At 40.7% G+C, this 16,547-nt stretch overlaps 2 protein-coding genes across 9 annotated transcripts; one reads left to right on the top strand and one right to left on the bottom strand.

The window, feature by feature from the left end:
• Nucleotides 1-3,727: 3,727 nt before the first annotated feature.
• LOC6576907 lies at nucleotides 3,728-8,867 on the bottom strand. Of its 2 annotated transcripts, XM_044008670.1 has the most exons (4): nucleotides 7,659-8,867; nucleotides 7,475-7,591; nucleotides 5,604-7,415; nucleotides 3,728-5,535 (listed from the first exon to the last, which is right to left on the bottom strand). In XM_044008670.1, exons 1-4 carry the CDS (start codon nucleotides 8,535-8,537, stop codon nucleotides 4,810-4,812), a joined length of 3,534 nt encoding a protein of 1,177 aa, XP_043864605.1. In that variant the 5' UTR covers nucleotides 8,538-8,867; the 3' UTR covers nucleotides 3,728-4,809. The 2 variants fall into 2 exon arrangements, with proteins under 2 accessions (XP_043864605.1, XP_015020905.1); XM_015165419.3 differs by lacking the exon at nucleotides 7,475-7,591.
• A 628-nt stretch (nucleotides 8,868-9,495) lies between these two features.
• Nucleotides 9,496-16,371, top strand: LOC6576906 (blastoderm-specific protein 25D). Of its 7 annotated transcripts, none has more exons than XM_015165417.3 (9): nucleotides 9,496-9,754; nucleotides 9,818-9,907; nucleotides 10,245-10,609; nucleotides 10,960-11,189; nucleotides 11,256-11,427; nucleotides 11,870-13,688; nucleotides 14,680-15,106; nucleotides 15,171-15,282; nucleotides 15,348-16,371. In XM_015165417.3, exons 3-9 carry the CDS (start codon nucleotides 10,309-10,311, stop codon nucleotides 15,596-15,598), a joined length of 3,312 nt encoding a protein of 1,103 aa, XP_015020903.1. In that variant the 5' UTR covers nucleotides 9,496-9,754; nucleotides 9,818-9,907; nucleotides 10,245-10,308; the 3' UTR covers nucleotides 15,599-16,371. The 7 variants fall into 7 exon arrangements, with proteins under 7 accessions (XP_015020903.1, XP_015020901.1, XP_015020904.1 ...); XM_015165415.3 differs by having other exon boundaries at nucleotides 11,256-11,505; nucleotides 14,716-15,106; XM_015165418.3 differs by having other exon boundaries at nucleotides 9,497-9,754; nucleotides 11,256-11,505.
• The last annotated feature ends 176 nt before the right edge of the window (nucleotides 16,372-16,547 follow it).

The following is a 16,547-nucleotide window of genomic DNA, read 5'->3' as shown; positions in this document are numbered from 1 at the left end:
AAGCGGGAAAATGATGCAGTAGAAGAAGAAGAAGAAGACGAAGAAAAAGATGGGGAAAACGGCCAAAGCGCTAAGTTGGTCATGACATTCAAAAAGGCCAAACACAGGTAATGGCCACTATTTAGATGTGCATGTGTGTGAGTGTGATTGTATATGCGAGCATATGTGTGTGTGTTTAAGGCTGGCCTACTGCAAATGGGTAATTCGATGATTCTTACCCATTTTGAAATTGCGATAAATGGGAGAGACTTTTTTATGCCGTGAACTTAAGAATGATTAAACTTTATATTATAGGCAGATGACTCTTAATTTAAATACATATGCATATACTATGTATTTTACATTTATTTAACTGTAGTTGTATTGCTATTGCATAGATTCATGGATGATGAATGTACAAATCTCTCTCCAGATCAATGACAAGATCTCGTAGAGTAAAAAAGGTATGAGCCTTCATTATGAAATTTTTTTATTTTCTATATTTTTCTGCATATTTTACTTCATTTTCTTCTTAATACATATTTGTAAATAGATTTTGATTTACTTTTTAATTTAACTACCGCGAATGCTAAATGGTTAATATTATGTTCAGTCTTGTAATTAATATATTTTTATATCCAAATAATATGGGTACATAATTTTTCCCAAAATTAAAATAATTATTTAATAAATTTGTTCAGCACATCTCTAAATTGTTTTAAAATGTAATTTTAAGTTATTTATTATAACAATACGTTTTTTTATGGCTGTAAAAAACGTATTCTTCAATTTCAATTTTAGTACACATTGTGGTAGTTGGAATAATATAATATGAACTAGATGTAATAGAAATGGGGTTGTACTTATTGTCATTGATTAATTGGGACTCTTATTTATTAACGTATAAAATGCTGAAATATAATACATCTTTTTGGGGCCATTTGCAAAAATTTTTACGTTGTCTTTAAAGGGTGATAGCCTTTGGCCCCCTTTGTGTAATAGTATATAACTAAAACATTTTAAGATTACCATCAAATACATTACAAATATTTGAATTAAAATCAAATACATTTAAAACTTAAGTTGACAAATTCCTATTAAGCCAACTTTAATAAATTGAAAGACTTAAATTGAAGTGGAAATTGGCTTGAATCACAGGTTATCAGATTAACAGATTATCAGATTATTATACAGAGAAATTTTAGCTATGCGCCAGCTTCATATACGTATTTATATTACAACTTTCTATTAGCTGGACATTCTGACTGGAACGGTTAGTGTTCGTCAATGGGAGATTTGACTGTAGTTATGCATTTTGAAATTTACTTAATATTTACCAATATTCTAGAAATGCATTCATAGATGATTTCCTCGCAGCTAAGTCATTTTTAACTATCCGAAATTTTTATAAATTAAATTAAAATAAAATTAGCTTAACTAAAATCCAATAAAATGGTTATTTTAGGAAAAATTTTCTAAAACCTCATTGTTTAAAAAATTGTTTTTAAAATGTATATATAACTGTAAAAACTTGAGCTGTTTTGCCCATCCGCTAGGAAATTGGCAAGCTAAAAATAAATTTGTAAAAGTTATACACTCACACACACGCATACATAGACATATATACAATATGCACATAGTTGAAGCTCATTGTAACTGCGAGCCATCAATTTTAATTCTTATCATAATCGTTATTATTGTCAGATTAATTGATTGCACCGTTCGTGATCGCCGTTGATTCGGTCTAAGCTGAGTCGAGTTGTTATGCGCACTGCTTTACTTTCGAAACCCAATTCTATTTGACACACACACACTTACACTCACACACAAACACAAGAAACACGAGCAAACACACAAACAAACACACACACTCGTGCACATAGAAATTTCACGCAGAGGCAACCTAATTTGTCACTCAAACTCCAAACCGAAAGCAAATGTGGGACACATTTATTAATTTATGCATGCAACACGAATCGGCAAACAACAAATGCTAAAATGTATTTACACACACACACAGACAGGGGGAGATGGACCGATAGAGAGAGAGAGAGAGAGGGATGCATGTATTTGCACAGAAATGTATGCAAATATCTATGTATGCGTGCATTTATGCTAAGCAATGTGTCCGTGTCTTTGGCTGTGTGGGTGTGTGTGTATGTACTACTGCATTTGCAATCAAAGTTGACGTCGAAGCCGACACACAAAAAATAGAAAGTTTACGTGTTGCATTATTTGCCTGATGCAGTTGCCGCTGCTGTTGCTGCCACTGCCGTCGCCGCCGATGCCGCTGCTGCTGCTGCTGTTGCTGTTGCAAGCATTTGCTGCAATTTTCTCTTTGCAATTTGATTGAATAAAATATTGTGTAAAAGCTAATGTCGACGTTTTTGCCAACTTTCCAACCGCAATCGAGGCTTCTAACTCGGTTACGGTTACTAGAAGCAATAATAATTACATTTGTCCCACTTTACTTTCACTTGGCGAGAGTCGAATGCGAATGCGAATGCAACTGCTGCAATTCGCAATTTGTTGGCAACTGCAACGGCGACGGCGCGTCGGCAATGGCGGACGCCACACGGCAATAGAAACCGGCGTTAGCAGCGACGTCGACTTTGACTTTGTGGCGTTGGGTAAAAATGTCTGCGTGTGTGTGGTGTGTGTTGTGTGTGTTGTGTGTGTGAACGAGTGAGCGCTTGTGTTGGTGTGTTGCATGAAAAGTTGCAACTTTTTCCAGTCGCTTGGTTGGTGGAAATTGTTTACCGTTGCCTGTTGGCAAAAAGGAAAAGTGGGTCAAGCGCAGCATTGTTGCCACACTATTGCAACGTCTACGGCTGTCGTGCTTGTTGCACAGCGCGCTTTGTGGCACTTACTTGACAATTGCCAAGCAGGCCAAATTGTGAATTTCGTTTGCCGTCTTTGTTTTTCTCTATTTTTTTTTCTCTCATTTTTTCTGCACTGACATTTGCATTTCATTTGCAAAAATAGGCTGCAACGATAATTTTCTCTTTTCTTTTTGTTTTTCTTTTTTTTTCCAAGCTATACTCGTTTAAAGTAAGCATCCAAGGGTATAATATATGTAATTGTAAATATATGTATGTATGTACATAAGTATGTATGATTGTATGCACTTTTAAATCGAACCAAAAGCGATAAGTATCGATTGCTTGTTACGTTTTCTTGTTTTGCAATTGGTTTTGATTTTTAAAACGGTAAGTTTTGAATGGTCCGACAGCGTTGCCAGCTCAAAAGAAAGGTGCGGTACCTAAAATATGAAAAAGTACTAAATTTTTACATGAATGAGTACAGCTATTGCAACATTTTTATTTGTTTTCGTTTTAACGTATTTCATTTTTGATTTTCAGAATAGTAACAAAAACTAAAAAGTAGAAATAAACTAATTGAATAAATGAAATGCATGTGTGTTGATTGTCAAAGGGATATTTCAGAAAAACGTACGATGTACCATTGCTTAGTTACAGTACAACTTTGTTGGTACTGCTGTCTGTACCTTGTACCACAATTGGTACCTAGTCGAGCACACCCCAAAAAAGATAATATTCTGTTTGTTTTTTTTTTCGTTTAACATTTTTCCAATTTATTATCTATCATTTAAAGTTTGCGTATTACTAAATATTACATTTTATTTACTTTACAATGCGTTAGACACTTATTTGTTCTGTGTTTTACTTTTTTTTGTTTTTGTCTGCTGTCTCGTCTCTTCTGTACATACACAAATTATAATTATTAATTTTAAATTTTTAATTTTTTGTTTTATTTTCTTTATTTGCACGATCTTTTCCATTGTGCTCTATAAGTATTTACATGTACTTAAGTAATTAATATGAAATCGAATAGAACGCAAAATTGGATGTTTTTGGTGGTCCGTATTATATGTATTATTATTATAGACTTGAAATCGGCTTTTCGAATTCCTCAATCTATATTGTGTTTTTATCAAATGTATTCAGCATAGTCTTGTTGTTCAAGAAGAATCTGTTGTTGTAATGCATTAACTTAACGTTGTTTTATGTTGCTTTACGTAATTGACTAGTGTCCCAGGCCATATCCTGATTTTAGGATATTTCTTAGTCTGAAATTTACCAGATGTTAAATATTCAATAAATTCAACTAGCTGCAGAGGCAACTGATTCAATTGATTCATACGTACGTCAAACAACATTTTCAGATGAAAAAAACAAAACAAAGGAAAGTTAAGTGCAAGTCACGGACTCGCTTTAGGAGAATTTAGATTCAGGAACTCGCTAATAGAGTGTTTATAGGCCTTATATACAGTACGTATGTGTATGTATGATATGAAATATAATCCAAAATTATATAGTGCATTATATTAATAGTTAATCTTTTGGTATAGTTCTGTTTGTCCGAATACAATTTCGTCTGCTTCCGCTTGTGAGATAAAACTAATGATAAAGTATGCTCAGCTTTTACTTCATTTAAAATTAAATACGAGAATATTGATAATGCTCAGCTGGTATAGAGAGTGTGTTCTATGCTTGGAAAAGTTGTGCACGCTAATGCAAGTATTCATTCTCTTTAGTCAGTTTAGATCATAGGTATGATCGATTTCAAGATCATATTTGAAAACTAAACGTAGTCAATATGGATAGATCATATTTGAAATGTGAGCATAATTAATAACACCTCTTAATCGGAACTAAACTGAGTGTACTCAAAATTAAAGTGTTTCAATTGTTATCAAAATATTCAAAACAAAATAAAAAACAAAAAATAAAAATAAAAAACGAAATTAGCTCGAGTGCACAACGATTGAAATGATTGTAATATGGATGAGGAGAAAGCTCTCATTGGTTATCGCCGATGCAGAATGTTAGAGAGTGTGCGTATTTGTTTCTGTAGCTCAGAGTCCATGAGGCGGCATTCCTTTTCAAAGATATCGCGTATCTGCTGCAGCTGGGGCAGCTTATCGGCCTGCATATTGAGCAGATCGCTGAAGAACTTGGACCAGACGTGCTTTTTTAGATATCGTGGCACCTTTTGCCGTATCTCCCAGCCGGCCGTGCGCTTCTCCGGCTGCATGTACTCGCCGAAGAGCATCACGTGCACCGTGCTGGCAATGCAGAACAGATCCGTTTCGAAGGACCACGAGCGTCCCTCCTGCATTTCGATGCACGTAAAGCCGTCCGTTTGCACCACCTTGCGGAACTTGGTGCGCTCGCCGTCGGGAAAGAGCGACAGATCGATGGCGCAACCGAAATCAATCAGTCGCAACGAAGGCTCTGGACTGTCCACATTCGGCACACGCATCAGCAGAAAGTTATCCGGTTTGATGTCCGCATGGATGATATGCTGTTTGTGCAAGTGATCCACAATGTTGCAGATCTGTGCCGAGAAGTGCATGACGAGGGATTCGTGCATCACCTTCGTGGTGGCCTGACGTATCTTGTTATTGATGTCCAGCAACGAACCGAAGGGCGAGAACTCGGTGGCAATTAGACTCGCATTCGGCGCTATAATCGCCGTTGATATGTCCATCAGTCCGGGCAGCACCTGAGGATCCCGAATGCGGCGGAGCACCTATACAGACGAAGACCCGAATTCCGTATTAATAATATTAAATATTAATTGCCAAGCGGAATATTTACCTGATCACATATGTAGATCTCCCAAGTATTTGGGGGCTTCTGGTACTTGAGTGCCACCAGGTTGCCGGAGCGCGTGTCGGTTGCCTTGTAGACAGATCCGTAGGAGCCGCGACCCACCTCCTTGTCGATATTGAAGTGCACGCTGTCCAACACGTTGAGGGTGCGCGTATTGGAGATTTTTGGCAGTAGCGTCTGCACCACTTTGTAGCTGGCGTGCTCATCGTTGTCTCCCGGGAAATTCAGTTTGGTCAAGAAGGCGCGACACAATTCGCTGTTAAACGGGTCGATGGCCACCTTTTCCATATGACGGTCGATTGTCTCCAGGGCCTTGGACAGGCGACGCTCCTGTGCCTCCGAGTCGTGCTGCGTGGCGAAATACGAGTTCTCCTGAAATGTGGAAAAGTCCGCGTTGCTTGTGGCGGTTTGTGTCGTCGTCATGTTGTTGTTGTTGTTATTGTTGTTGGTGGCATGCTGCGACTTGTTGTTGCCACCGCAAGCCAAGTGTGAGGCATCACGCACATGCAGTCCATCCACGGCTAAAGCCAGCGAGTTGTTCGAATTGTCATGACCCCCGGCGCTGGAGAACGAGAAGTTGGCGTTGTCATTGAAGGTAGCGTTGTGTATGGGCGCCGCAGCAGCCTCAGAGTCCGCATGGCCTGGACCAGTGTCCACGCCATTCGCCACCTGATCGGGCACTGAGCAGGACGAGTTGCTGTTGCTGTACAGCTCCCGTTGAAACTTGCTCTGTTTCGCCTTGGAACGAGCACGCCGACTCTCGTTCGCTGTGCTCTTTGGCGTCGAGGTCTGACCCAGCATATACGGATGGAAATGATGGTTGCCGTTGCGTTGGCGCGGCACTGCAGTCGCTCCACTCCAGTCCTGGACAATTTTGGGCGAAGCGGCAAGCTTTTGTATGGGCGTGACAGCAGGAGCCGGCGCAGGCACTGCTACAGGCTCGGGCGCCGGCGAAGGCAGGTCCTGCTGCTGATGGTAAATGCTCTCTATTTTATAAGCACTGTACGTGCTACTCTCCAGCGTGCGTTCCTTCTTGAACTTAATCTTGATGGAGCGATTCTGCTCCTCGAACGTTGTCTTGGCACTGAAATGCATGTTGCCATCGACGCCATTTCTGTATTCCTGCTTGACGGGCTCTGCATCATGGTCCTGCTGATCGGAGCCCTCCTCGTCCGACTCCTCCTCTGATTGCTCTTCACCTTCGTCGTCCTCATCGGGCCCCGAATTTCCTTCCTCTGCTTCTTCGGTGTGCTGCGCATAGAGCTCGCCATTCACCTCCGACATATAGTAGGATCTCTCTGTCTGATAGGAATCGTATAGTTGCTGCTGCTGCTGCTGTTGCTGTTGCTGTCCAGCCGGATAGGTAGGTTCCTTCTTTAGTTGCTGGTCATGCTCTGCAGGCTCTTGTACTTTCACATTTGGCGACTGTAGCGGCGCTTGCGCTTGCGCCAGTTGCTTGCGCTGCTCCAGCAGCTCGATATACTTGCGGGCCAGCAGCTCTTCCGGACTATATTCGATGCCTGCTCCAGCCGGATAAACCAGCTGCTTGGCATAGTGACAGACGCGCGAGGGATCGTCTGGCTCCTCTAGAGTCAGTGCCGGCTTCCAGGTCTCGTGATTGTTGCGCCCATAAGCATGAAAATTACGCGGCAAACGCACGCCGCCTACTTCCGTCAAAGAATCCACAGGCTGTGCCTGTTGCTGTGGATATGCCTCGTTGGAGGTGGCAGGTAACGCCACCTGCTCAAGCTGTCCCTGTACTTGTGCTTCATAGCATGTGTTTGTGTTTGTGGCAGGCTAAAAGAGAAGAATAGGTATTTAGTTATCATGTAGGAGGTATTAACAAAGTTGCATACTCTATTTTGGTGCGAGATGGGTGAGTAGTGTGGATGTGCCACCGTTTGATTGGGTGCAGCAGCAAGTGCGGGCTGATGGAACTGCTGCTCAAAGCGTGCTGCCACCGCAGGAGGCGGCTGTAACAGTTTAAAGAGACACGATGAGCTGAGTGACGCACTTTAAATGAAATATACTCAACGTTACCTGTTCCTGTTGCTGGTAGTGAGTTGGAGGCGGTGGCTGTTGTTGCTGCTGTGGCTGTTGGCCATGTATTTGGGGCAGATAGGCTAGCTCCTGGGGATGCTGCTGATATTGGTGAAAGTTCTCCTGATGCAGATGATGGGCTCTTAATGCTGTGTCTGGCGCAGGATGTGGATAGACTGGCTGCTGATGCTGGTGTTGATGCTCCTGTTGCTGGTGATGACTTTGTGTGTATGCTGTTAGCTGCTGCAGTGCGTCATGGGGAGGCGGCGCCTGGTGCTGGTGTTGTTGGTGGTGCTGCTGCTGAAGTTGCTGCACTTGTTGCTGTTGCTGCTGCTGCTGCTGGTAAAACATTGAGCGACCGTAGGTAAACTTGGCATGGGCACTTTGAAGCTCATCACTGCTGTGGGCTTTCTCTTGAAAAGCCAGATTAAATACTGCTTCGGCGTCCTTAAACTGTTCGTGCGCCTCGTAGTAACTGGCCCAGCCTATGTAAAATGCAGCCACCTGGCGTCCAGTGCCGCGCTGGAAGAGCACCTGATAGAATCGTAACTGATCAGTTTGCATGGCAATGTATTTAAGCCAGAGGCGCACTAGCCGCACGTCCTGCCTATAGTAATCGTCGTGCTCGTAGACTGTGAGACAGCGCTCGAGCGTTTCGCGAAATTTGCGATCTGGGTCGCTGTGCGCATGGTTTTCATACCAGCAGATGTAGTTGTACCAGTGATCCAGCGGATCAGGTCCCTGGTAGAGCGATATTGCATGTTCCCATGCCTGCTTGTCCTTTAGGAAGTTGTTCACCTCGTCGGGACTCAAATTCACATTGACATTGTTTGTTTGGGTTTGGTTCGGGTTGGCCCGCATATATGAATGCATGGCCATGCTGATGGATGTGCAGCCAGAGTGGTATCTAGTCTTTAGCTGTACCTTAAAAGCATTTGCATTTGTACACACAAGTTTCGTAATGATACAAAATTATTTACACTGCTCTTTGACCGAGGCCGTAGCGGAGGTGGGGGTGTATATATATTTAAACGACAATTAATAGTCAATCTATATACTTTGTTGCAGTCGGATTAAATATTTTGTAATATTATTGCGTTCACATTCAATAACTTTCAACAATTCAACAAAAATTTACTTCTATTTTAATGTTTTTTATGTCGCTGTGGAGTTGATAAGCTATCGTTTCTGTTTTATGGCGGCTAACCGATAACACAATAAGCAACACTGGTAGATTTCATTAATTCTATGAGGGGTGCTCCTATAAGCAAATGTAAAATAATAACACAGCTAGATTTCAATGTAATAAAAAATTATAATATTCCTATTTGAAAAAAATGTATTACCAAAATTATTAATAAACACACATTTTTTCTCTTGCTGGTTCTTAATTATATATGTAAATTAAGTGGACAAGCCTTTAGAGTTAGTAGATAATAAAGTAACGTTGATGTTAATTAAATGCGCATTTATTGAGAAATATGTAAAGCGTGAAAATTACAAATGCCTTTCCGAAACTATGATTTACTATTGCTTGCAGCCCCAAAAATAAAAAAAACCAAAGTGGTTCAAAGAGTCCCTCATAATAATCTCGGCAATTCTTTTAACGACTACTTTTTTTTTAATTTACTTCCACGATCAATATACTATAATATTTAATAGAATTTATATATTCGCTTCGTTTCGATTAATTTTAAAGGAAATCATTAGCATTGTCTTAAAATTGTCAACACAGTTATAATATATGTTGCTTATTAGGAACAAAATGGAATCGGTATAAACAGTCTATCAAAATACTGTTTGAGTATGTTAAAAGTTACATCGAAATATATCGATAAGTTCACAGCCCCCTCTCTACACCTATGTTTTAGTCTTTTTGCTACAATACATTGTTTTTATCAAAACTCACAAACCACAAAAAATTTACGTGTTTAATGCTTAATCGTTGACTGTGCAATATTTCTTTTGTGTTCTTTTTACGTGCAAAGTACTGATTAAACATACTTAACTAAATCTTATACTACATACTCCTGAAACGCCGAGGCTGAATTTACAACTGCAACACACTGGAAGCCTTTATCGATTTCACCTCAAATGTATAAATACAGTGTATTAATGCAATAAAATTTATATAACTACATATTGTTATATCCATGCAGAATTAATCCAAAACCTCATCATACACCGAAGAATTCATATCAATGATCCCATACATTGTAAAACATTTATGAATTATACAAATGAAAAATGTATGTATTTACCCGCATACATACAAACATATTAATGTTACTGCACAAGATAGAGCGAATCTAATTTGAATTTTTAATTGCTATATTTAATTTACAAACATATCTATTATTTAATATTAGTTAATTGTCCAAGAATTGTTCTTTTGATAAATAGCTTCGGTTTAGCTTTATTCTTTGTGCATTATTTAGTCGCACAGAAAAGTGGATTGGAGTCTTTTGCTAACTTATATTGTAGAATGCGAGCTTAGCTCATCAAATAGCTATTCAATTGACATGTCTTGTATATTGAACGTCTCTTTTGGTTATTAATCAAGCCCACATATATATAAACAATTAGATAACGGCCATAAACTGAACTTACGGATAACACACACACACACAGCAGCAGCAGCGCTTAGATAATGGAAGTATCGGCCGATCCCTATGATCCATACGAGCAGAAATTGTATCAGATGTTTCAGAGTTGTGAGACATCAGATCGTAACAATGGCCTGCTCGACGAAGTCTCACTAACACGCCTCTGCCAGCTGCTCCAGTTGCGTGACCAGGGCTCGGCGCTGATCTCCAGCCTAACTGCGAGCTGTCCCAGCTCCAAGTTGGGTGTTTCATTTGAACAGTTTAAGGTGGCGCTACTGAACTTTCTGGGCCCCGAATTCGAGAGCTCGTCGAGGTCCGCATTGGGCACAGCATCTGGATTTAAAGGTAAGCTGCAAATTTACCTAACCATGATCGTCACCTGGCAGTCATAAAACGTTCCGTGTGCCTGAATTACACTTTTTATGAGGGGTGCAGCAGGATTAGCAGTTCGCTGCATGTTGATTGCTTGGTCAGGTAACAATAATTGAGCACTTAAATACATTTGGCGCTAAGGGTTTGCACATCAGTTGCGATTAGTTGCTCAAAGTGACAGAATGGGCACACGATTATATTACAAGCAGTGCAAGAGTTGCGCAGATCCTATTATTGAAAAGCTGGCGGCTCGTTTCGGTAGACAAAATCACCGCAGGAGAATATCACAAGTAAATCACTAAAATTCTTCTGCTCTTTTACAGAACGTTCCTTGGTGATCAGTGACGAGTCAGCTACCAAAATCTACTCTGAAATACAGCCCGAGGGCGACGCTTCCGATCGTGAGGTTTCTCCCAAACTGATAGTGGGTACCAAGAAATATGGACGTCGCTCACGGCCACATCAGATTCTAGGTCTCGACGTTACGGACTCGGACAATACGGACGAGGATCAGCACAAGAGCCTAAACGGCTGCAATGATCACACCGTTCAAGTAAGACGCTGGCCAACAAGAAGTGATTGTCCATTTACGTTTATTAATCAATTCGTTTCCTTTTAGGTGCATCGGTCATCCTCACAAAGCGATCTTCCTGGCAGCCGAGTCTTGCGCTCCGTCCACTACAGCGGCAGCAAGCTCAAGCGTTGCGCCTCGCTACCGGCACGCAAAAATATGCACTCCAAAATGATGACCACATCAGCCACAACGAGCGCCACAACGTCCTCGACAGTAGGTACGCAAGTCGGTAATAGCAGCAAAAAATGTAATCTTAGAGAGGCACAAAAGGAGTGCAGTAGCGTGGAATCGCTGGGTAAGTGCAGAGTGAGATAACACAATGTGTGCGGTCTCTCACTATATAACACTTGGAACAAGATCCAAATTACAATTATTGCAAATGCATGCTGTTGTGTGGATATGTTTGAGCTGCAGTTGAAAAGCCAGAAGGCAGAATGTGAATATAAATGCATAGAAATGAATATAAATATATAGAAAGCAAAAGGAATTTTTGATCATACATGCACATAGATAGCGTTAGCTTATCCAGCTTTAGAGATACGGTCAAATCTATAGTTTTGGCAAACAGCTGGCATCTGTTATTATGGATTTCAACTGCTAACGCTTTAATTAATTATTGTTTGTAGTAAATATATTATTAATAGTCTTCATGCTTGCAGAAATGATGACGCCACATCAGCTAGAGACGATCAGTGCGCACAGCCTTATTGAGACCTGGGAAATGGCGAATATCGTTAATAGTGTGGGTCTATTGCATGCCCTGGGCTTTGACGATGAGGATGAGGAGGTGAACATTAATCAGTTGACCAAAGTGCTTGAGGAAGAACTGCGTGGCCTGGAGCACGATCCAAATACGAATGTGCTGCGTGCTCTCATAGCGCTGCAAGCTGTGGAACTGGGCTCACTGCGTCAGGCATATCGTCAGCAATATCAAGAGAATCAGAAACTGCGATCCGATAACAAGGCGGCCAATCAGCGCGTGGCGATCTTGGCAGCTGAGGTGGATGAGCGGCATGCCATGTTGGAGGACAACTGCAAAAAGGAGGTGCAACAGCTGGAGCAACGGCATGCGAGTATGGTGCGCGAATTGACGCAGCGTATTACAAGCGATCGTGACCATTGGACCAGCATGACAGCAAAACTGGAAGCTCAGATTAAGAGCCTCGAGCAAGAGGAAATTAAGCTGAAGACCGAGCTGGAACTGGTGCGCACTGAAAATAGCGAACTGGAGATGGAGCAGCAGAAGGTCCATCTGCAAATGACTGAACTACTGGAGCAAAACATTAAGTTGAACAAGGATTTGGCCATGTCTGAGCCCATTCGGTCCGAAACGATATCAGAAAACAACGATCATGTTGTCATCGGGCGAGATAAGTCCACTGACGATGATGAGATGCTGCACGTTATGGAAAAGATGACTGCATTGCAAATGGAGAACGCCCAGCTGCGCGACAAAACTGATGAGCTGACAATGGAAATCGAGAACCTGTACGTTGATCTGGCGCGCACAAAGTCTAGAAAAAAGCAAGCTGCTTCGCCTGGCACTGCGAGTGCGTCTGCTGCGGAGTCAACAGAAGGCGAAGAGCAGGAGGCTGTAAGCGTTGCGCTGGCCACGAAACGGCGAGGTGACTCACCAAGCAAGCCGCACATAACTGGGGAAAGCCCGCGGCTTGGAAAGCAGCGCAAGTGTTCAGAGGCAGGCGAGGTTAGTGATAATAGCGGCGATTGGCTAGCCCTCAATTCGGAATTACAAAGCTGTAAGAATCACGAGGAGGAGATCGCTTCGCTACGGCGAACCATAGAGCAGTTGGAACAAGAGCTACAGGCGGCAACTGCCAAGCCAACGGAGAGTAGCAGCCGTGCCACGCCGCCGGAGACACGCTGCAAGGAGCTAGAGATCAGTTTGGAGCAAATGCAGCGAGCTTATGAGGACTGCGAAGATTACTGGCAGGCCAAACTAAGTGAGGAACGTCAAATGTTTGACAAAGAGCGGCACATATACGAAGAAGAGCAGCTGGAAAGCGACAAAAAGTTCACGGAGCTGATGGAGAAAGTGCGCGAATATGAGGAACAGTTCAGCAAAGATGGTCGGCTGTCGCCAATCGATGAGCGCGATATGCTGGAACAGCAATACGTGGAGCTCGAGGCGGAGGCGGCAAGTCTGCGGAGCAACTCAATTCGCATGCTGGAAGAGAAATCTCAACAGATTAGCGCATTACAGTGCGAGATCGAGGATTTGCGTACACGTCTAGGCGAAAGCGTGGAAATCCTAACCGGTGCATGTGAGATCAACTCCGATGCACTGCAGCAGATCAGTGGGCAGTCGGGCCAAAGGCCTGCCAGCTCACCCATTAGTTACCTGTGGCACCAGAGCACAATCCAGGAGCCGCTGAAAACATTTGACGGTGCCAGCGAGGAAAACAGCGCCAAGGTCTTGGCTCTGCTTGGCGAATCGCCGACTCACAAAGCGACCAGCCGGTAAGTACAACTTGAGCACCCGATGAATCGGCTTGTCTGTATGCTTTGCAATCACTCTGTGTATGTGTATGTCTCACCTTATCTTAATAAAAAATGATCATGTAGTCATAAGTGTATGAATGAATGTGTTTTTTTTTCTTCCGCTCATCAAATAAATTAAATAGAACCGTTAATGTGTTTGCCTGTTTCTGTTGATTAAATGCTAGCCTGACTGACTTGAAAACACCCTGCATTTTCCTATTATTTGTGGCCTTTCTGCTTGTTTCATTGATTTTTTCATTATCTTATCGATAATGAGAATATGATTTGCACATTGCACATGCATGCTTTCATTAAAAATATAAATTTTTTTTTTTTCACCCATGTCGATGATATAACTAGAGGAGTTGGATTAGTAGAATTCAATTTAAATATATGTTTGAGAAATGGGGAGTAAAATTTTTATTTTAGAATATATATCTCTATATATAATATATTAAAGAATATACAATAATATGTTATAAATATAAAGAAAAATGTACAATTTTGGTACAGCAATTTTCATAATAGGGCTTACGGTCTTCATTATTATTGTTGTATCGTAATTAAAGATAGTTGATAAAATTTAAAATAAATATACTTATATATTTAAAGACTCTACTAATGTGAAGAAAATTTGGGAAAATATTTTAAAAGACACAAAGACCATTTCTCTGATACATAAAATAACATTTCACATTAATTAGAAAATTGGTTAAGGGTTGATAAACTAGGGTAAATGAGCCATAACTAATGAATGCATTGGGCGTGGTCAAAAGAAACTGGTATTAGCTGGCTGTGGAAGTGGCAATTAAAGTGCGATAAGCTAACGTTATGCGTGTATAATAATAATCATTTTGGTTTCCGAACTCATTGATTTTTGTGTTGTGCTGTTGATGTTGTCTGTATTTCGTTTTTACTAACCCTTGCCATTGGCCCCTTGCACTCAAGCTAATTAGAGTTTATTTTGTAGAAACAATCTTACTACTTCTACAACATCCATCTTTAGTACTACACCAGTTGATACTTCGCCATCGAGCCCCTCGCTTACAAATACTGATACCAAATATGCTTCGTCGGTCAGTATTTGCACGCCGGCGCCCATTTGCAAGCCCAAATCGCCGCCGTCTGAAGGCGAAATCGCTGATAGTGAGACATCGTCAACTGCATCGAATAAGAGCTTTGACTCGCACAGTATAGTGTCGACGAGTAAAGCCTCTTGCTTAAGCAACGAGAAATGTAATAGCCCAAGTGTCCTTAAGGAGGAATTAAAGCGTCTCAAGTTCTTTGAGCTTTCGCTCAAGGAGCAGATCAAGGATTTGAGCCTGCAACGTGACGGTTTAGTCATGGAACTGCAACAGTTGCAGGAAGCACGTCCCGTTCTCGAGAAGGCATATGCGGTAAATATAATGCCGATTATTGTCGATTGCAATCTTGTTATCAGAATTCCATATTTTTACCTAGCGAACTACACATCCGACACTTCAGCAGCGACTTAATCAACTCGAGTTGCGCAATCGTCATTTACAGAATGTAGTTAAACAGCAGCAAAAATATACCGAGTCCCTGATGCAGCGTAAGCGTAGCCTAATTTATCAAAGTTTGGGTTATGTTTAATCTTTGATCATTTCTATTTTGTAGAATCGTGGCGTCAGCATCAAGTGGATCTCAACGAATTGCATAGCCGCATCGAAGCACAAGCCGTTTTAATTGCCGATCAGACACAGCGCCTGCAGAACGCCGATATTCTTGTGAAGGATTTGTATGTGGAGAACTCGCATCTGACTGCCACAGTGCAGCGCCTGGAGCAGCAAAGGGCGCGAGTCAATCTCATTCACCAACAGCAGCAGAAGCAACAAATTGGCGCTCCGCTGAGCTCTGGAATTCCTTAAAAATTATGCAGCAAAGAAGCAGAAAACTACAACGGAAGCACATCGAAGTTATACGTGTATATTAATCAATATACTCGGCACTATTGCTGCAGTGATATTGTTCAAAATATGAAATACATATATTTATTTACATGCTATTTAATTGTTTTGTGTGTGTATGTCCGTATATAACTAATAATGTTCTCTATATGAATAAGTTTTCAACTTAAGAGCACCGATAGAAGCATCTATGTACTGAATAGAAGAATTCTCTGTACTGACTTAAAAATCAGTAATCAACTAATCGAACTTTATATTTTGGTATATACCAATGTTGACCTTATAAACTAACACAAAAACGAAAAAGAAAAAAAAAAAAAGACAAATTAATAGAGTTAACACTAAAAATAGATAACAGTATTTTAAATCCATTGTACATGTTGAGGAAACGAAAGACCAAGTTTATCATGCGCATATAGGTATTGTTGATTTTATTGGTATTGAATGAGTAAGAAAAGTCAAATGCAACTGAAAAGACCTGTAAATCTATTAACTTACAAATATGTATTTATTTCGCACATTAAGTTAGCAAATAATCTTTAAATGTTTTTGTCAAATATTTATGTATTAACATAGCGAACAAATTAATTTATCAAAGATCGATTTAATACCTAGAGCTCGTAATATTATGTTATGGTCTGTGCTTGTTAATGTACGAACAAAATATTAAATTACTTTTTAAAAGTATAAAAATATATTAAACTAAAATACCGATTTACAAAGAAAAACTACAATTATATGAAATCTCTTCTTGTATTTATAAAAAAAAAAAAAACATGTTACTCGATATACTATAGGAGCACTCACCGGAAAGCGTTGACTACCAAGAAGTATGTATGCACAATAACTAAATACTATCTCCGCCGATATAAGATGAATGATTACAAATACATATAGGTTTTATTATTCA

This window comes from Drosophila mojavensis, unplaced genomic scaffold (assembly GCF_018153725.1).
Source record: "Drosophila mojavensis isolate 15081-1352.22 unplaced genomic scaffold, ASM1815372v1 contig_36, whole genome shotgun sequence".
Lineage (NCBI taxonomy): Eukaryota > Metazoa > Arthropoda > Insecta > Diptera > Drosophilidae > Drosophila > Drosophila mojavensis.
The sequence above is the reverse complement of the archived record's forward strand: the minus strand, read 5'-3'. Positions and strand labels throughout refer to the sequence as shown.